This window comes from Hyposmocoma kahamanoa, unplaced genomic scaffold (assembly GCF_003589595.1).
Source record: "Hyposmocoma kahamanoa isolate Upper Pololo Valley unplaced genomic scaffold, ASM358959v1 160, whole genome shotgun sequence".
Classification (NCBI taxonomy): domain Eukaryota; kingdom Metazoa; phylum Arthropoda; class Insecta; order Lepidoptera; family Cosmopterigidae; genus Hyposmocoma; species Hyposmocoma kahamanoa.
In genome coordinates this window covers 7,380,829-7,401,725 of record NW_020653575.1, presented here as the reverse complement: position 1 = coordinate 7,401,725, position 20,897 = coordinate 7,380,829, and the positions used below count along the sequence as shown (strand labels likewise).

The 20,897-nt window shown below is 35.0% G+C and overlaps 3 protein-coding genes across 5 annotated transcripts in view; 2 read left to right on the top strand and 1 right to left on the bottom strand.

Moving 5' to 3' along the window:
* Positions 1 to 2,696, bottom strand: part of LOC113225475 (protein strawberry notch) — a 36,106-nt gene extending 33,410 nt beyond the window's left edge. Inside the window, exons 1-2 of the mRNA XM_026457793.1 lie at positions 2,538 to 2,696; positions 1,433 to 1,535 (exon numbers count right to left, since the gene is read on the bottom strand). Coding sequence (XP_026313578.1) covers positions 1,433 to 1,535; positions 2,538 to 2,540 — 106 coding nt within the window. The 5' untranslated portion in view covers positions 2,541 to 2,696. The remainder of the gene's footprint in view (positions 1 to 1,432; positions 1,536 to 2,537) is intronic.
* A 560-nt stretch (positions 2,697 to 3,256) lies between these two features.
* LOC113240686 (arginine/serine-rich coiled-coil protein 2) lies at positions 3,257 to 14,080 on the top strand. 3 transcript variants are annotated; one of them, XM_026478067.1, is made up of 12 exons: positions 3,257 to 3,468; positions 3,649 to 3,729; positions 4,751 to 4,835; positions 7,997 to 8,129; positions 8,608 to 8,707; positions 8,811 to 8,896; positions 9,792 to 9,917; positions 10,731 to 10,811; positions 11,144 to 11,229; positions 12,162 to 12,277; positions 12,915 to 13,059; positions 13,282 to 14,080. In XM_026478067.1, exons 1-12 carry the CDS (start codon positions 3,397 to 3,399, stop codon positions 13,434 to 13,436), a joined length of 1,266 nt encoding a protein of 421 aa, XP_026333852.1. In that variant the 5' UTR covers positions 3,257 to 3,396; the 3' UTR covers positions 13,437 to 14,080. The 3 variants fall into 3 exon arrangements, with proteins under 3 accessions (XP_026333852.1, XP_026333851.1, XP_026333853.1); XM_026478066.1 differs by having other exon boundaries at positions 8,605 to 8,707; positions 13,282 to 14,062; XM_026478068.1 differs by having other exon boundaries at positions 3,319 to 3,468; positions 3,636 to 3,729; positions 8,605 to 8,707; positions 13,282 to 14,058.
* A 1,587-nt stretch (positions 14,081 to 15,667) lies between these two features.
* The window catches only part of LOC113225474, a 28,258-nt gene continuing 23,028 nt past the window's right edge, over positions 15,668 to 20,897 (top strand). Inside the window, exons 1-2 of the mRNA XM_026457792.1 lie at positions 15,668 to 15,702; positions 19,192 to 19,328. Coding sequence (XP_026313577.1) covers positions 15,668 to 15,702; positions 19,192 to 19,328 — 172 coding nt within the window. The remainder of the gene's footprint in view (positions 15,703 to 19,191; positions 19,329 to 20,897) is intronic.

Below are 20,897 nucleotides of genomic sequence, written 5' to 3'. Positions count from 1 at the left end.
AAACCACCTCCCCATAAAGTAGTTTGTAGGGAGACCCTTTTTTGATTTTCGTTCTTTTTTTTTGTTATAACTTTATTTCCTTCCCGCGCATTTATGCGATAACACTACAATGTAACTTAACAAATTTCAAAATCTCACTAATTTTTTATTTCCGTTTCTTTTTTTTATAATTATTTATATAAAAAAAAATCACTAAGGGGAAATGGATACAATACTGCAATATGTCTTTTTGAAATCATGATATTTATATAATAGAACTTCGAATAAAAGGTGTTTCAAAAAATGCATACTTTGACCAACAACAGAGCGTCATAACAACTTATGTAAAAAATACAATATTTCAGTGTTAAATTGTACATTGAAATTAACCATTAGCTTGTTTGTTTATGCAAACCACAACAATTCTGTGGCATTTTATACAAAAACTATTCTATTACTTAAGGATCATCTAATGAGTATTCGTCTTTATAAAAAACAACAAGATTGTGAAGCACTAGCAAAAGAAAATTTGTAATAATTTAGGCAATTCAATCGACTTCAAAAATGAGATGCATTCAGCTTTAATATAAAAGACATAGATTTTTTTTTTAAATATCTCTATTGGCAAGTGTATGTAAACTAAATTACCACAGATAAAAATTTGTAATGGGAACATTAAAATTTACAGATAGGTATTCGAATAATGTTGTCAGATGTACCCTTTCACCTTAGGTAGCTTTTAGTAGTTGTATTATTGAAAATACCTTGAGACGTCTTATACACAGGTTACAGATTTTTACAACAGGCAACTTTTGTAAAGCTTAATATATAATAAGGCAAATTCGTACCATGAAAGAGATTTGTACCATCTCCATACTGCAGAAATTCAACGAACTTATTTCTACTTCCAAGAACACAAACATTGTTATTATGACTTCAATTTCTATTACTGATATAATTTCAATGTTTGAATGTAATTTATTAAACTTACTCTCTCACCTGGGCAAACACATATTAGTACCCCAATGAAATTAAGACAATCAAAGTTAAAAAGCTCTACATTTCTTTAATTTTGTTTCCGAGTTATAACTAGTAGTCATCGCATCTGCTGGTCGAATAAGCTACACTAACAATAATTACTAATATAGTTTGAAGCTTTAAAACAGAATAACAAAAGAAAACAACTGTAATGGTACAATATAATGCAAAACACCTTGCAATAGCAAACAGAAAAATCCCTATTTTATTTAAAAATAAATAATATTCAATTAGATCTAACTGAGATCTACACATCATAGACAACTTGTCTAAATAATCAATCTTATCACTCTACCATAGCCAGCATATTTCAACATTTAGGTTAGGAATTAAAAAATACTAACAGGAAAATCTTTACTATTATGAGGTCAAATTGAAATGCTATTATAATAATATCAAATTGAATTGTAAATACCTGGCACTTCCAAATTGTCTGGATCTTCATCATCATCAAACTCTGAGTCATCTGATGGTGTGGGTGGGTTGTCTTCATCGTCCCCAAACCTTCCACGTTTAGACTACAATTAAAAGTTTTAGCACAACTTAGTTAACAGTACTAATAGATGAATGTAGATAAGTGTGGGCACTATGTTAAAAATTATTATTGTTAATTTTGCACATAAAGGAATGTTTTTGTGTTTAAAATATTGCTTGATTGATGACTGAAATTTTTATTTATAAAAATACTGTAAAACTGAGTCAATCAATGTGCCAACCAAAACTGTATTTATTGTGGAAAACATTCCCATTGCACAATGTAACATTAAGGATTGTAATACACAACCTAGATTTGTATTAAGTTCAAACCATGAAGGCTATAACATTGGAGCAGCACTCTTTTATTACTTGTTCTGGTCTTGGCAACCTACACACCATGATTACCTTACATAACTGATAAATTTTTACAATGCTATTTTATTGATTTTGCACTCAAAATATGATAAGTAACATACACCTCAGCATTGTTCAAAATCTGTGTCAGTCTAACTTACAATCAATAACTACAGCCATTTTATTGGTTTCTACACTACATAAAGCTAAAATAGTTTATTACAAAGTCTTTTATAAGAGTCGAAAAGCCCACGTTTCGAAATAAACATTGATCCAGCATCCTCATACCGCATTGTAGATATATGGATTGCATGTCCTAAGTGCAGCTATAAGACATGCCCTAGCTCTATACCTAGAACCTTCCAAGAAAATCAATACAGCCACACCCAGCGTGCATAATTTAATCTCCAATGATACAAGCAGATTCTCATAATAGCACTTAACTATTCGAACTCCATCAACATGTGATAGGCTTCTACAGACAGTAACACATTTTTTGGTTAGAAAACTTGAAAACAAAGAAAAAAAATGTAAAAAATGGTATTTTTCTAAGACTAACTCCTTCAATATGTAATACGCTCCACATTGCATGGTTAATTTATACAATGTTTCTCCAAAAGTGATGAAAAACATTTTTTTCTACAAAGTAAAGTTTGTAAAAAAGTATCAAAACAAAAAACAATCATTACCATTTTTACAGACGAATTGGGGTAGCACAAACACTTCACACAATTATTTATAGATTACAAATGAAACGTAGGTTTTGTGTTCACTTATTTAACACACAAATACGAATTAATTGCGAGAAAATTAGTTATTTCGTAATGAAAAAAGCCAGACGTCCCAACGGCGGTCAATGCGTCCGCCATATTGAAAAAATGTGAAAGAAATGCATTTTGTACATTCGGATACACGAAATTATATCCTAATAAATTGTGGAGTATATTTCAACCTGTGTGACATTTCGCTGAGACTGATTTTAAAATAACTAATCCATAACGAATCTTCAGATTATGTTAACTTGCTAGGTTTTTAAAAACTTTAAATAATACTTAATATAATAATTAATGCCTATCAGTCTTCCGATAGGCTTTTTAATTTTACAGGGACGTGTATCCGAACTTGTAGCTCCAAGCGAATCGATATCTACTTCGCGCAGGCGAATAACGTATAACGATATGTAGAAAATGGTGATTTTTTAAACCGTATATTTCATTTTTATTCTTCATATAATATTCATTTCTATTTTATTGAACCGTCTATAATCTGTGAAAAATTCAATTAATTTGTAAACCATAATCTCCCGAAAATTTTATTTTCTTTTAAATATGGACGCTATATCGATAAAAAAATAACGTTATTAATGCAACTCTTTACACTTCCCTACTATATGCATACACAGCTATACTCGGCCGCCATATTGCTTGCCTAGATCAACATATTGTTTGTCTTGTTGAATATTGGCTGATAAAATTTTCGTTTGGCTTTAATTACTTGTCGCATTCGTGCGATTAAATCTAAAACGATAAAACATTCCTAAAAATAATTATGGACTCCCTCGTGGGTTACGGTAGTGATGATGATAATGAATCTGAGCGATATTCAAGCCATCAATACACGGTAAGTCTTCAAGCGACCTTGAATTAGATAAAATTCTTTATAATATTCCTGCGATTTGTAATTCTTTAGTCAACATTCAAATTTATTTTTGAAGAAGTATAAATTTACAGTAGTTATATGTATAGTTTAGGTTCGGATACTAATCTGCGTTCTCTGCTTGACAATAGAATGATATTTTAGGGCTCGAGTGGCGGCACAGGAGGCTTCAGGCGGCGCGATGACGACACCAACTACGATGACGTCAACATGGACATGAGCGAGGTAACTACCACATTAACACCAAACATTCTACCGTAAAAATAGTTTAAATAGAACTAAAGCTATAGTCCTTTAAATCTCTCATATTGCTCTAAGTACTAAAACTGTAGTATCTACATATAGTTAGTATTCACTCTTACTTCTATATATCATTCGTTAAAAAAAAAAAAAAAAATTAATAAAAAAAAAAAAATATGTTCGTCGTCTGTTTTCAACGATGATATTAACACTTTTATTATTTTATATGTTACCCATTTGTAAATTGACACAAAACAAAAGTCAAATACCCCTCGAGTACACGCTGAGGTCGTCAAGAGCGCCCCATGACTGGCCGTCGCGCCTCTTCACTGCTAAAGGTTTCTCCAAGTGAGTACGTAGATATTAAGAATCAAGCAAAGAATCAGAATGATCGTATCATAGTTATACGATTAACAATTATATTGTTTCTTATACTTTAAAGAGTATGAAATATTTGCTTCGATGTATCCTTTTTGATGCTCATTATTTAGGAATTAGTCGTTTTTATTCTGACTTGAAAAGTTCACGAAAACAAAATTTGTCATTGTTATACAGTTTTATTCTAGAAATTTGAGACAAATTATGGATAAAATTGGTGACTATATTCGATACACCGTTTAATGCAATTTTTAGCAAGGTTCAAGATGCAAGATGGAATCCATTTACTATGTTGGAGAGAAGGTAAACAGGAAAATAAAAATAAATGCCATAATACTAAATAAATACAGTTTAAACTTGTTCTAATCAAATGTGTTCTTAAATAGGTTTCAGATAGGTATCTTTCAATTAAATGTATTTAATTTGGTACAACAACAAACACTTAGGTGGAAGCGTATAAAATAAATCATAAATAAATAAAAAATATATAACATTAATAACATCATAATTCTAACATTAGTGCGACACATCAAATTTTATTATACTGAAATCATATGCCAAAAATTACCAGACTAACACTACACCTACCTTATGTTATTGGTATTTAGTAGATAATTGTTTGTCGCAGGATTCACAAGGGGAGTCTGAACCAGAACTGCCGCCTGCTGAGCCTGCACCTGCCAGATATAACAGAGACGATCACCGAAGCTCAGGTATGTTGTGAAACTCGATATTTACTTGTTTGAAATATAGATTTTAGTCATTGAAAGCAGTAAGCTATAAGTCCTTCAAAAGGGATTTGATTCTGTTTGAAAATCACGGTCCAGATTGAATTACTACCATTCACAATTATAAAAATGTTTTCATTTATAGTGACAAAGGCTTTTTGTTTTCAGTACTTTTAGATTTCCCAATAAAAAATATACATTCACAAATTTGTCATATTGGCCTCTACCAAGCTCTTAGGTATCCAGCTGTCATGGTCATATCATCAGTCCTGACTCTTTCTTGGAAGTTTCCTTTAAAAACTTTTAATTATATATAATTTAATTATGGTATAGTTATATTTTGTGTGTTCCCTCTATAATATCTTGCAGAGATCTGTAAAATATGTTTTTTTTCTTCGTCACTAGCCTGTTTTGTAGATGCATACACTTGAATTATAGACCAGGGCTTTTTTTTATTTTTTATTTTCAAATGACATGGTTCTACTTTCATAAAAAAGTGATTGCATGAATGAATCGTAATATTACATTGTGTATTAATAAAAGGAATTACTAACAAGGGTTTCTTGGAAACCTGAAGTCAAAGAATAGAGTAGAGTAGAATACAGATCTTGCACGCAGGTGTGCAAATGGTAATGGTATTTCACATTCGTCTCTACAATCACAAATTAATTTGCATTTCAAATCATCAATTGGTATTTGTAACTTCTAAATATTCTTTATTTAAAAGCAATGTGTCAAAAGCCATTTTGTCAGTTGTGATTTAAAAGTAAGTCCTTGCAGTGATTTAATTACATTAGATAAATTATTAAAAAAATCTTGTAAATATATGGAACCAGTTATTCTTATGAACGAGGTTGTGTCAATTTCTTTTCATTTTAAATAATCTTTGATATCATATATACAAGTCAAATAATTTCTATTTAAGTATGTTTATGGATAATTCTGCTATCGCTGCTGGCAAAATATTATATATACTATATTATATTATAGCAATTCCAATTCCAATTCAAAGGCTTTAATAACTCTAGTTTTGTATTTTTTTACTGTTCATGATACATACAATTATTTTCATCACATGTGTGAGGAACTATATAAATATGGTTCACTCACAACTATTACGGATTTCGCGAATGGCGATTTTTTAAAATTCTTCCATAGATGATACAACTCGACCTAAAATGATGTAAACAGCAGACATGCATACAGCCATGACAGATTGTAAAAAAAAAAATTTGCAAAATTTTTACACGAAAATTAATTAAAATCAATTACAAGAAATTCTTAATAATGTATTGGCTGCTAAATTTCTGTTTAGATAACATTTGAAGCTAATGTTTTAATTTTGAACTTAAATAACCTCCTTGCTTCAACATGAACCTGACCAATGTAAGGAAGTGTGTCTTGGTACAAAAAAAAACTCCTTACCGACCATGGCTGCAATGGAAAGAAAAAAGGCCCATAGGTTTTTTAGGGTATTATAGTTAGCCACCATAATTTACCACCATTAGCTACCATGCAATCATATCATTTACAAGCAATTGTGATGAAGATGTTTTTGTGAGATCGGAAAGAAAATGGCAAAAAAGCCCTCAGTGAAACTTTAGTGGCAGTCTCACATCATTCTACATAAGTTTTGTTTATAGTGCCCCTATGTCACTAAGGGGACTTAGATGGTCCCTGTGCGAGCTCGCTTAAGTCAGGCCTAACCCCGGATCAGCACGTTTGCATGCACTTCATCCAGTTCTCTGTAAGGCTAATGCCTTAGGTGAGCCGCCCCGGGTGCACGTACAAACATGTCCGTCTCTAACCTAACCACGAACCCCAGCGAGTCCATACCCAAGTCCGGGTCCGCCAGAGACAAAGGCGGAGGGCTTGGCCCGGACGCCCGCTGTATCCTGGTCTTGCCGTCGAGCCTGTAGTCTCTCCGGAAAACCCTATCTCTGGGGTCAGTAGATAGGGACAACAACAGTATGGTATGGTGGTTCTAGTAGCAGTAGAGCTCCTTGTGAAAGTTCATCCAGGAAAGTACCGCCGCTTTACCTATTTCTGCCGCCAAGCAGTAATTACTGCATTTTGGTTTTAAAAGGTGCTGATGAAATTGTAGTCACATGGGACTTGTCAACTTATGTCTCAGAGTGACGGGCGCAGTGGCAGTGCCCATAAGGCTTTGCGATTTAAAGCTATGAGTGGCACTACAACTGCTATGGATATGAATATCGCGTACCACCTGGCGGACAACTTGATCGTTCCGTTACTTATATATCTACCCTGTCCACATATATCTTCCCTGGCCAGCAGGTTAAGCTCCGATGCATACGCAGTCCGCAGAATACGTGAGCTTACCGATGTTAGTACTGCTAGACTAGTTTACTTTAGTTACTTCCATAGTATACTGTCCTACGGGATTCTCATGTGGGGTAAAGAGGCAGATATTCAAACCATATTTGTATTGCAAAAACGAGCGATTCGTTCTGTGTACCGTCTAGGCTCTCGGGTTTCTCTCAGAGAAAAGTTTAAGGAGACTGGTATCATGACTGTGGCATCACAGTACATTTACTCAAATATTTTGTATGCTCGTAAAAATATACATAATTTCAATAAGGAAGAAGATATCCATAATATTAACCTTAGAGCTAAGACCAAACTCATGGTACCACGATTTCGTTTAACCAAGGTAAAGAACTCTTTTATGGGGAACTGTATACGTTTTTACAATAAGATTCCGGAGCATATATTAAGTTTATCATTTCCTAAGTTTAAAAACTACATTAAAAATATTTTGATCGAAAAATCATATTACAAAATTGAAGACTACGTGTTAGATAAAGATGTATGGAAAGACGACACGGCTCCAGAATCCACACAAATTTGATTCAAAGTGTACTCCATAGCATTTAAGTTTATTTGAAAAGAGCAATCCCTAGAGTTTCTTGCTCGTTCTTCTCAGGGAGATCAGCGTAGTCAACGAGCAGTAGCTTAAATGTGACGATTTCAAGTGTAAATTTATTTTACCTATGGAATAAATAATCTTTGACTTTGACTTGGTATTATAAAAAAAAGCTTTTCCAAACTGAATGTAATTTATTTGATTGATATTTTGTCAATACTGAGTGATAAAATTTTAGAAACATTGTATTTTAATCCAGTTGATACCCGTGAGCGCGAGTCAGACCGCCGCGACGTCGACCACGAGCGACGCGACAAACGCCGCGAGACGTCGCCGCGTGCGCGACCGGACAAGCGGACGCCCACGCAGTCGCGACGAGACGACCGATGCAGGTAACATGAATGACTCCTTCCGAACCTCTGACAAAAAAAGAGACAAAGAAAAAAACAACAGTTAAAATTGCCATGCAAATTTACGCGGTCCTAATGCTGGACTGCCACGCTGAAATTTCTTTCTCTCGTGAGTTTGGGTGTAATTTGTGGCTGCCTATGTGTGTGTCTATGGCACCCGCGATACAGGGTTTCCCTAGTGCGGGGCTATGAGTGTGTGCGCGTCATTAGTTTTAACTTAATTAATTGTTCTATTTTTTTGCTTATTATTGTTTTCTACAATTACTTTAACACAGAATTCTTTCCCGTAACATGCCCCATTATTACACACCTTAATTTTTGCTTTTGAAGTAATACTGTTATATATCGAGTTCTTAGGTTTTCGCGATTGTTACACATAGGAAATGAAACTATTTTTCCGGATTTAAATCGCGTATATTTGTTTTTTCAAATCTGTTATGAATATGAATTTTTGTAGTAGGTTAGAAAAGTCGGATCGCAGTCGCGGAAGCTACGATAGCGGTCCATCCCGACGCGGTTTGCTAGGCGACAGGCCTGACGACCGCCCTGCAGATTCTAAGGTAAATACAGCCAACAATTAGTAAATTCTTAGGAGTTTCATTTTAACAGAGTTGACAGGCGATGTTGAGTTTCACGTGATTTAAGAATTCGTTTGTTTTGCAGCCACCAGCTCTAATGGATCTGAAACCTTTTGGCGGCGAGCCGCCACCAGGCTTCGGCAGAGACGCTCGTGACGCCGTATCGCCCAGGTATCTTCAAATTTTGTCCAAATAACAGTGTTTTAAAAGCTTGAGTTTCTTGAAACACGAGAGTAGAGTGCGCTTGGACTGGTATAAAGTCGGTTGACACTTCGAACAAAACGGCGATTATTGCATTCAGAACCGAACTACAGTCTATTGAAGTTAGCAACCTAGTACTGAGAAAAACAGCCGCACTTTACTGGTTAGAGATAAGTCATTAAAGCCGCATTCATAATTAAATATATATTTATTATTAAATATATATATAATTAAATATATTAATAAAAGCTATTTTGTCGGTTTTCACATTTGTGCGGTGCGGACGTGGGTTGTTTTCTCTAGTTGCTACTTATTTGATTGCCTCCGTGGCCAAATGGATACCATGCCGGATTGCCATGCAGAGGTCTCAGGTTCGATTCCCGGGCCGGGAGAAATAATGGTATGGCCTACATTTATTTCTCTCGTGAGTTTGGGTGTAATTTGTGGTTGTCTATGTGTATGTCCATGGCGCCCGCGACACAGGGTTTCCCTAGTTGCTATGTTTAGTATGTGTGTTATTATTATTTGTGAGAGTCACAAATAATAATAACCTTACCTGCGACTTCGGCTTTTTTAATGGACTGATACCATCTTACTCCGTGATTCGGTTTAAGACATTGACTGACGTAACATGTGAGATTGTTGAAAAAAATATTATAGAAATGTATTAAAAAATATTTGTTTCATTTTTTAAACGCCTTTATGCACGAGCCTTTACTATTTTAACGCTCGTAAACGCCCTCTTAACCTTATGTCCTTGTAATTTTCATGAAGTAGTGCGAAAGAGATGAGCTTATACTAGGTCGCCAACTTGAGTAGACTATAGTCCGAATGAATTATTATAAAGAAGTTTGATGTTGTGCAGGTTCACAGAGCGTGAGCGGGAACGCGACCGCGACCGCCGCTCGCGAGACCGCGCGGACCGCAGCGACCGCGACAAAGACCGCGAGCGCGACAGGGAGCGGCACAGCCGGCGATCCGAGGAGCGACGGTGAGAACCACGTCACACTCTACAGGGGGTCGATTCAGAACCTTACGATGACTCTGTTGTCGACCGATTCCATTTGATATCGCACGATTTCTTTTCATTTTTATTCACAACGCCCGAATCGAACGTCAAACTGTGGTATTCGCAACCGAACCGAAATGACGTCACAGTCGCATGATTACTTGAACTTCTCAACCGGCAAAGGCTGTTACGTTATTTAGAACACAGTTATCGAATGAACGTTACCGAACGTCCTATTCTTTACAAAGCAAGAATGTAACATGGAAATCTATTATTATTTTAAATAGTCTGGATTTTGTTAAGTTTTATTAATTTATTTTAATGCAAGACTAATGCGTTCTTATATTTGAGGGCCTTTAACTCTTAACTTGCGAAAGTTAACTGGCCGTCCATAAGAACCGGAAATAGGTCCGTCCCGGATCCGCGACTTCCGCAAAGGAAGAGTTAGTCTTAAAAATATAAAGGATTTTCATTTTTCGTATTTCACCGACTAACTCCGTAAACGCTGTAGGATAACGATATTTGATATTATTCTTTGATTCGAGAATGATATCCAATCGAAGATTTCGATTAAAATATCGAAGAGTTCTGAATCGAGGTCCAGGAATAGTTCAACACGTATATGTTAACATAAATTTCTCTACAAGCCCAGTTCCCAGAACAGAGAGAAACTAAAATGTTAAATTTAATTGTCAATGTAGATTGAAAAACGCCGTACCGATATGTCATTTAATTAAATTTTTGATGTTGCATAATATCGTTAATCATACGAAGACACTCCGTGTCTTGTTGCAGATCGGGTAACAGCAAACATGGGGAGCACAGATCCAGATCACGGGGCGCTGTCGCTTTCCCACCTCAGGGACATTCCTCTGGGTAATTATCCTCTGAATTAATCTCATAATTGCATCACAACTACTCTGACTGTTAATGCAGCTTATATACAATTAGGGCTAGTCAACCGATCATCGAAACTATAACACCAGAAGGCATAATACTGTACAAACCGTTTCCACCTTACCTGCCAGTTGTGAGTTACAAATTTAAGCTCTTTACTACCCCATACTCTATTGACTTTGTCCCTACCAACTACAAAATGGCAGACGGTAGGTACAAGGAAAGATTAATTCCCGTGAAGCATCTGGATTATGAATTCTTGAACATCTGCACTAGCAATAAATTTTGTTAATCGGTTTTATCTATTTCAGAGAGAGGCGTGGATCGCCTCCTTCCGGAGATTACAGACCTTCATCTTACAAAGTCAATAAGAAATTAGAAGTTATGGAAAAAATGGGTAAGGTTTCTTGTCGAAACTTGTGTGTAACCATTGCCTCTATAATGTAATCTTACAATATTATGTAATATCGAGTATATAACCAGAAATAGAGACGAAATAAGGGCCATCCATCCCTGGCAACTTATCAGGCAAATCAGGGCCTTATATGTCTTATAATACGTTTGACGACCTCCGTGATCGAGTGGCTTGCACACCAGTTTTTATGTATCGCCATCTCTGAGGTCCCGGGTTTGATCTCCGGCCGGGTAGAAACTAATTTTTTTATATTGTCTCGGGTGTGGGTGTTTGTGGTATTATATATATATTATTTCCGATTTCCATACCACAAGTGCTTTCGTTACTTACTTTGGCATCAGAGCAACGTATGTGGTGTTGTGAAATATTTATTTTCTTTATTTATTGATCACATTTAAATATCAACTCGTTTGCGCTGAAATCACAAATTAGAAAACCGAAATAGTACAGCGCCAACAACTGACCTGTGTGTATGTCTCCGTGTATTCCAAAAATATTCTGTATTTATTGTAATAAAGATAATATCTCTAACTATGAGGGACTGTTCCATTTGGTGGTGTGGAAAAAACAGCAAACATCTAATCACAAAACAAACGGAATCACATTTATTAAATAATGAATGTGTAATTTTTCAATTTTCCTCCATTATAGCAAAGATCAAGTTAAACTGGTCGATTTGAAGTGAAATATTTGACGACACCCCTCAATTGTTACTGATTCGGACTGACCAATCGGAGCGTAGTTGTCACCGTAATGATTTGGCAGAATAATTTTCAAACAAATTAAATTTCGTTCTGGTTATATACGATGTTATGTAATAACTTAGATAAGTTTTAAAGCACGTTTTATCGCCATAGCCAGAGTTATTCGTTATATTTCGTCGTACTCATTTATTTTTTCTATTGATCGTGTAGGTCTCCAGATCAAGACGCCGGATGGGTCGATGGCGACAGCGCAGCAGCTGCGAGCGGCCGCCAGCGACGTGCCTACACAGTCCTCCGGCCTGCCTTCATATTACAATTCAAGCGCTGTAAATATCAATGAGACCCTAAACTACGTTGGTTTACTAGTCAATAGGCTGATGACAAAAAGTATCCCTTTTTACCGCCACTGACAAAAACTCATTTTGTTTCCTAGGCGCCAAGTCTAGTGATGTGACTTGTTATGAATGTTAACCTTATTTTAATTCAATTTTAAGACAAAGAAAAACATAACTGAATATATAATGCAACTATGAAGCCATCTTCAACTAGTTTACACAAATAACATATGGTTTCATTGACGCTTTAAAGTGTCTATGGCGGTCATAGGGTTAAACAGTAACCTTATTTAAAATTTAACAAATCAGTGCTGTTATTAAGATTTTAAAGCTCAATTATGACTTATTAATGTTTATAGACAGTTACAACACCGTACAGTTGTAGTTTTACTGGTGTATGGTCTTATGAATTTAGTTTAGGTCATTTTTGGATTCTGCTATCACAGGTGTTGCTATGCGTAAACAGAGACTTCTGTCACTATTTAAAAAAAATTGAAACTGCCAAAAACACTATTTTGAGAGATGATTAACTGAGATGAAATATAGAATTGCCTTTTCTTTACAATTAATTCCAGGGAGAAGCTATTTTCAAAGTTCACAAACTAACGTAAATATTTGCATTCGACAGGTGCAAAAACGCAAGCTGCTATGGTCCAATAAGAACAAGTCGGAGGCGGAGGAAGCGGCCAAGTGGAGCGGCACGCGATTCGCCCAGGACAACGATGGCAAACAGGTCTCCAAGTTTATGCGGCTAATGGGTATCAAGCAACCAGGTATGTTTATTACTAAACAAAATAAAAGTACTCTATCGTTAATTGTCAAAATAGCAAATCATTGCACTATTATGCAACTTTCTTCATTGCGGCCACCCACTTAGAATTATTATTTCTAGCCTATATATCAAAATCACTTGTTTTACTCAAGAAACAAACAACTTTTCGGATGGGCACAATGTTTCTTTTATTTTTTTCATGTCTCAACTTCTTTGTCTCCAGAAGCAGTAAAAACTGAGCCGGTAGACAAAACAGCAGATCCAATAAAAAAGCAAGAAGAGTTATTCCAAGCTATGCAAGCTCAATACGAAGTCGCAAGAGCCACCACGCACACTATGCGCGGCGTTGGCCTTGGCTTCCAGAGAGGACAATATTAGTGTTTTTGGACAGTGTTTTCGTGCATTGATTCTATAGATCTCTTATAAAAAAAGAGTGCTAAAATTAGGTAATAAAGGATACTTTTAAATTGTTTAGTAGTTCGCAGTACCATTAACGGTACAGACGGCGCAAGCTTACAAACAAACCGTCAGTTTCTAATGGCTTATTTATTACGCATTGGATATGTGAACTATAACGTAACACCAGGTTACATGTAGGTAGATTGTGTTAAAATGTGTTTGTACTAGTTATATAAAATAATGCTTTATATGATGTCATCAATGGACAGCTTTTAATATGTGAATGCTGTCGTAGGCGCGTTAAGATGTGTACTTTTGTTGCTAGAGAAATCTAGAAAGAAATGCTGGTACTCAACATGTTGCGTTTTTCTTAAGTAATTATCTCATGATATTGATTAATAGCCATGTGTGATAAAAATAAAGCTAAATGTTCTGTAAAAACAATAATCATTGTATAACGAGCCAATACAGATCTTCCTTTTATTCCTAATGCTAAATATTCTAGTTATTTATTTAAGCATGTTATTATACTTTATTTTCATTAATGTAAATACAGTGATTATTGATTTTGTTAAATAAGTTAATAAATAATATGTGAAATTAATTATTTAGGCGTTTTATTATATAGACATAGACTTTGAAAAGTATAGTGACAAACATTGTCATTTGGCACTTTTACAGTGGAAAGTGACCAACGCATATGTGATCCACGAGAAGAAATAATTGCCCGTGGTCCACCCAGGTGAACCAGTCAGGTGGTCCACGGGCAAGAAGTGAACGACAGTACGTTGTGTACAAGGGCGGTAAAAAAGAACTAACAAGAGTGTGTTAGACACTGTTTGCAGCAAATTATTGTGATGAATTATTAACATTGTGTATTAAGAGGGCGGTAAATAAGAAATTACGAGAGTCTTAGAAGTCCGAAGCCGAAGGCAGAGAGCTCCAATGACTTGCAAGGGTTGGAATTTTTTACGGCCCGTGCTACATACAACGCTTTTCATTTTCACATTTGCGAGGAAATGAATCTAATGATAATTTATTTTTTGTATGAACAAATATCGCAACACAATTACAGATTTTGCAAATTGCAAAAAAAAGGGTTTTTCGTTTTTTTTATATAAACAGATGGCCAGCTATTCTTCCAACACGAACTAAAATGTTGTAAAAACTAATACAGCCATGATGGTTAAAGATATATTATGTCTAAAATAAATAATTTCTAATGCTTCAGAATTTGAATTTATAAAATTAATTTACCAAATGTTTAGTATTTTTTCTATACTCAAGCTTAAATTAAATAATTCAGGTTTTTCGAGCATTAAAGGTCGTATTCTAGAACTCTACTCAATGGTTTAAAGCACTCGAAATCATACTCAAGTCCCTGCCATTAGGGTCGTATTTCCAGTGCTTGTGTTTCCAGTGCAATCCTGACTTGAGCATTGAGTAGAGTTCTAGAATACGACCCTCAATCTTTTTGCTTAATCTTAACGTTTATGAATGAGTAGTAGAAAGTGCAATTAAACTTTAAAAATCCGTTACCGCCTGAAGGCGGTAATGTAATGTAGCCGCCCGTGGGGTTAAAAACTTTCAATTTCACTTCAAAATAATCCTTTCTCCATCCAAATCCAGACTACAATGAAATGTAAGTATACCTAGCCACTGCGGAGCAGCTAATTAAAAGAGCCCAAAGAGTGTATGATTTATGACAGGGCCCTTGAAATCGGATAGTGTAGTAAGCATTTTAGGGAGGTCTATTACATGAGTTAGGCATTTAGGTCCCTTATTTGGACGACCTAAATTATATAAGTTAATAACAGCGGGCGGCTCTCCCTAAATCGAAAATATGCCCAACCTTACGCAGAGTCTTTGAAGTTGGGAAGTGTAATAAGCGTTTAATCGATTCAACTGTTCGCTGTAACCACTATCGATACTCAATAAATATGTCGTTACTTAGACAACACTACTTAACGTCAAATTTTTAAAAATATTGGTTAGGGGTTTACCGAGATATAGAAAATTCAGAAATTTTATTTCATATTCAAATCGGGTACATATTGAATTGATAACAAGTATTTAAACTAGTGAAACGATAAAAATCCATTAGAGCAAAGCGTGTGTAGGAGTTATCTATTATTGCTTGAACAAAACAAGGAACTGTTTCGATCATATTATGTTAAAAAGTACTCCAGTTTAAGTAGAATATTGTGAAAATGGATGAACAGGAGCAAAAAATCTGCCCAAATTGGTGAGTACACGCTGCAAAGTATATAAAACTGTTGTGTCAATATTTGTCCTATTTATATCTAAGTACGTACGCATAGTTTATTTTTAGATGTTATATGGATCAAATGTATGTACAGCTGTTGTAGTTTTTTTCTCGGTTGTTTACCTTTCATCAAAAGGATTTGTTGTAAAAGCTCTCTCGTTATTTTTCTTAGATAATTAGCATTAATGTTTGCTAGATAGGGTTGCAATGTTGAAAGTGTTGTTGTTCTTGGAGTGTATCATAAAATTTTTGTCTAATGAGAATCTGCTACAAAGAAAGCAGATGTACCCTCTTTGAAAAACCGAAAAAAGCTTAGGTAAGGAAATATATTTGATTTAACACTCTCAGAAGTCACAAATTCAGTCATTTATTACACTGAGAAGAGTGAATAAAAATCTAGAAATAAAATTATGCTTTGTAAAATTATTACTTGATATATCATACATAGAAATAATCTGAAATTCAATTACATAGTAGCTGCGTTTAGTATAAAGTTCTTGTTTTACTATAGTTTTTTATCTCGTAAATGACAAATTTTGAATATCAACCAGAATCTTGTTAGAGGAGCATATATATTATTCGTTAACATGTTCAACGTAATGTGGTATACCTTGAAATACACCCTTGTCCCAGGCCATTGTGTCCCTGCCTATACACAGGTAAGGCTTGCCTCTTTTGGCCAACTTATCTCAGTGCATATGTAGTTTCAAACATATTGTATGAAAGTTTGAAAGCCCTGGCCCTCACAAATCGTTCAGTGTTTTTGGGATATAAATATCTGTGATAGTTTTGAAGTTAGTTCAATAAAGAAAAAAAAATTGAATATATCGTACTGCTATTACAATAGTGTTGTAACTCAAACTATGTGAAATTCAATATTATATCATTACTGAATGTGTAATTTGATTCTCTACACGTCAAAGAAACCGTCGTTAGAATATTGTAAGAAACAATCAAAAGATATGTACTTAACTCAAAACGAGATATACTTTATGTATGCTAGTTCTCGCCAAAATAATCCTCATTCAAAAATGTGAAATTGTTTTTCCATTTTATTTTTGAATATATTTGAGAAATTGTTTAAGTGTCTATAATAAACTACTTGGTACTTGGTACTTGGTGCAACGGGCTGGTATCCGCAACTCGACGACAAAGCGCCTATTTTGCGTGTGGCTATAATAAACTAAAACATATAAATTTTAGTGATTTTTTTGCGGGAAGTGAGTAATTCGTTTTTTATCGATTCTGATAAGGTTCTCTTTTTGAGTTAATACACTATTGTATTAACAGTGCGATATTGTTTCAATTGCCTTTTTTTAAATTACTGAATTAATTTACTGAGTGGGATCAAATTTACTACAATAAACTTAGCTTATATATTAATAATTAGATTGCTGATTAATGAATGATAATTAATAATTATTTAGTGATTAAATATTAGCTACATTTAGCTAAATGTATGAAATAAAGCTACCAGGCCAGTGTATCGTGCCTGATACAACTGAAAAAAAAAAAGAGTAACAGGGCACAGGGGAAGGGGTTTATAAAATTAATTACACACACTAAATTAATACCATTAGAAAATATATGAGTAAAAAAAAAGTGATTCCCATGATTTTTTCCCTGGGGGCCCTTGGCTGAATGTGTTAATGAATTTGTGACTTTTGTGATGAAGACAACTGTCCAGAACAGTCAATTGGTATGGTATGTTGTAATGGGTTGGTGTGTGACTCGACGTCTAGGTGCCTATTTTGCATGTGATGTATGCAAGGTCCTACTTGTGCCACCTCAGCATATTTTGTGGGCCTGACAAAGAATTTGAGGACTTCCAGGTACTTTGGCCTGTAGCCAGGCCGGAGCATTGTAATAGGATATGTGCAGCCATTTCCTCCCCTCACCATGCACTAATAGAGGACTGTCTATGATATCTGAATTGAAGAGGAGAGCATCTAGTTGCATCTAGTAATTGAAATGAAATGAAAGAAATATATACTTATTGATACTAGAGCAAGTTATACATTATCTCTCAAAGTAAACCTGTGTCTTGGGAGATAGGTCCTTCCCAATCAATGTTCATAATTCTATACTAATAAAATTCTCTTCCCTCCTAATAAAACTAGATTACTATTTGCATTAATATGAATGATTAACACTTCGGGAACTCTTGTCTTTATAATATATGAAAACTCGCAAGTTTCGCGGAACTTATAATTGCATTGTCATTTTTCTATTGTAATATCTTGTTTGCCTTCATTTTAACACTTTACTTTCATTGAAGTGTATATAGTGATATTCTATATTTAAATGATTGCATATTTTTCTTGAAATCATGACACAATACCGACCAGAACAATATATTTATCTAATCACTTTAAATTTTATCTTAACGCTTTTAGATACACAAGTTTATTAACCTTGGTTTGTAGTTATTTTTTACGGGGTTAAAGGTTGCCTCTATAATAATATTCTCTTGTATTTATTAAACATCAATGACTCTTAAAAGGCCGTTCCTCTGTATAAATTAACTCTGTATATTGGAATTTAAAAATAGTACTGTATAATAGGTACTGTATCAATAGAACAAACAAATACATTGTGTGAATATGTTCAACTTCAACTTCAACTTGTGTGAATATGTTATACATTATTGAATTAAAATATTTTTTTCCACTTCATTTTTGTTCTTTCTTTTGAAATTCAAATTATTTATTACAAATGTTTTACAACCATATTGGTTAGTAAAACAAATAATAACTTACACACCAATGTTAGTAATAACAAATATGTTTAGGGTATGTGTGAATTTTGGTCCAGTGTTCAAGGAATGAACCTTGGACCCTGTCAACAATGATATTCTTTTTTTTTTATAATATCAAGGGATGGGACCAACACGTCGTGTACCTGGTGGTAATAAGGTACACGCCTGTTCATAACAGTAGCAGTGCCACTCAGAGCTTTAAAGCCCGTCATCCTGAGACATAAGTTGACAAGTCCCATGTGCCAGTAATTTCACCAGCACCCTTACCCATGACAATTTGGAACACAGTAATGCTGACATTACTGCTTGGCGGCAGAAATAGTTAAGGTGGCAGTAGTTCTCTGGACGATATCTTTCACAAGGAAGTCTACTGCTAGTAAAATATAAGTTAATAATTTGTTTAGGTAACAATACATAATGTGTTTTATTTATTTATGTATATTAAGTTTATGTTGGTGTATATACTATCATTCATTGTAATGAATAGTCCTGCAGATTTTCGTTCTTCACCACAAAAATGGGTTTGACTGGAAGAGACCTTTTCTAGAGAGAAGCTCGCCTTTGTGTGTGTCCCTTGTAACATGTGTTTCTAATATCTTATCTTTGTGCAATAAAGGATGTATTTGAATAAGATATACAGGCATTTTTTGTTATTATTAGTTGCACAGCCTGCAGCATCTCTAACACTGCCTATTTGTTAATATGTTCAGCAAGCGGGAGATCCCGGCTGTGAACTTCACAATCCACACAGTGCACTGTGCACGCAACATCAAGGTCTGTCCTGTATGCAAGGAGCCTGTACCACAGTCGGAGCTGCAGGAACATCATGATAAACTGCACAAATTGTGTAAGAAGCATTATGGACAATATTATGTATCATTATTTGAGCCGGCAATGCCAATTAGCTAAAGCAGAGAAAACCAAACAAAACTTAAAATTGTAGAGCACAATCAAATATATGATACTGATACTGGTATCACAAAAATGGGGCATCAACTGCTTGCCTTGTTATTTATTAATATCTGCGATGACATTGCTACAATTTATTGTTGATCAATCTTCATGATTGAACAAACAAAATATAAACTTTTTTTAAATAACATCTATTGACGGGACGAACAAGTCGTACGCCTGATGGTAGGCTACACGCCTGTCCATAACAGTTGCAATGCCACTCAGAGCTTTAAATCGCAAAGATCTGAGGCGCACCGCTGAGCCCGTCAGTCACCCTGAGACATAAGTTGTCAAGTCCCATGTGCCTGTAATTTCACCAGCACCCTTACCCTTCAAAACCTGGACACAGATAGTTGACATAGGTAAAGTAGCAGTACTACACCGGACGCACCCTTTCACAAAGAGCTCTTCTGCTATTAATTCCTTTGGTTCAACTGGACTGGAACCAGCGACTTCGCTTAACCGGGGCTTGCTTTCCCTAGTGAGCTACGGAATGAATTACTCTATGTGTCTGTTGAAGATCTCTCTTTTTGGGTTTTAGCGGCTTTTTGGCCGTGAGAAACCTATGAAAGTTTTCTTTATTCAGCCAGGTTGGTAATGAGTAGGTTTAGAAAGGCAGAAAGGTCAAAGGGATCAAATATGGTTTTGATTCTGAGCATAATAATAAAGGTCCATTGGATTTTATTTAGCGGTAATATGGACCTCGCGATAGAAGAAAAAGACAATGTGCATTTGTAGCACCAATTTTGACGACCTCGGTGAAGCAACGGCTAACACTGGTTGCAAGAATATGAGGGTTCGATTCCCGCTAGGACGAAATTGGAAATTAACTTTTCTGAATTGGTCCTTGACATTACATTGCCGACATTGACGCCCGAGTGTTATTGGCCTTATTAAAAATAATATTATTAAATAAAATTGCTCCTAGTCTGAGCGTCCCAGAGTTAATTTCTTTGCTTTGGTCACTTACAGTACAGAGAGTTTCCTAGGTTGGTCCAACACTCAAATATTTACTTGTGGCATGTGTCATAATATACACTCATGGACTTATATATTTACAGGAACGCTAAGACTCAATTTATATTGCGGCGGAACGGAATGGAAGCGAATTTTTGTTACCATATTATTATGATAACTACCTAGATACGAGTCAAAATCTTTCGCGGAATGCGTGAGCATTCTCGAGCATGCGCGAGAAGATCTAGTTTGTAAGTTACACAATTGACCACATAGTTCATTATGCCATGTACAATATCATTACAAGAATTCGCTTCCATTCCGTTCCGCCACAATATACCTAGATTGGGCCTAAAAAAACTATGAATTATGATAACGTTCATATGGATCATTGGCCACATATACCAGAACATTTAATTTGAAAAAAGAATAACTTAAATCGTCTTTTGACTTCGATTAAACGTTCTGGTATATGTGGCCAGTGGTTCTTATAAATGTCAGTTAA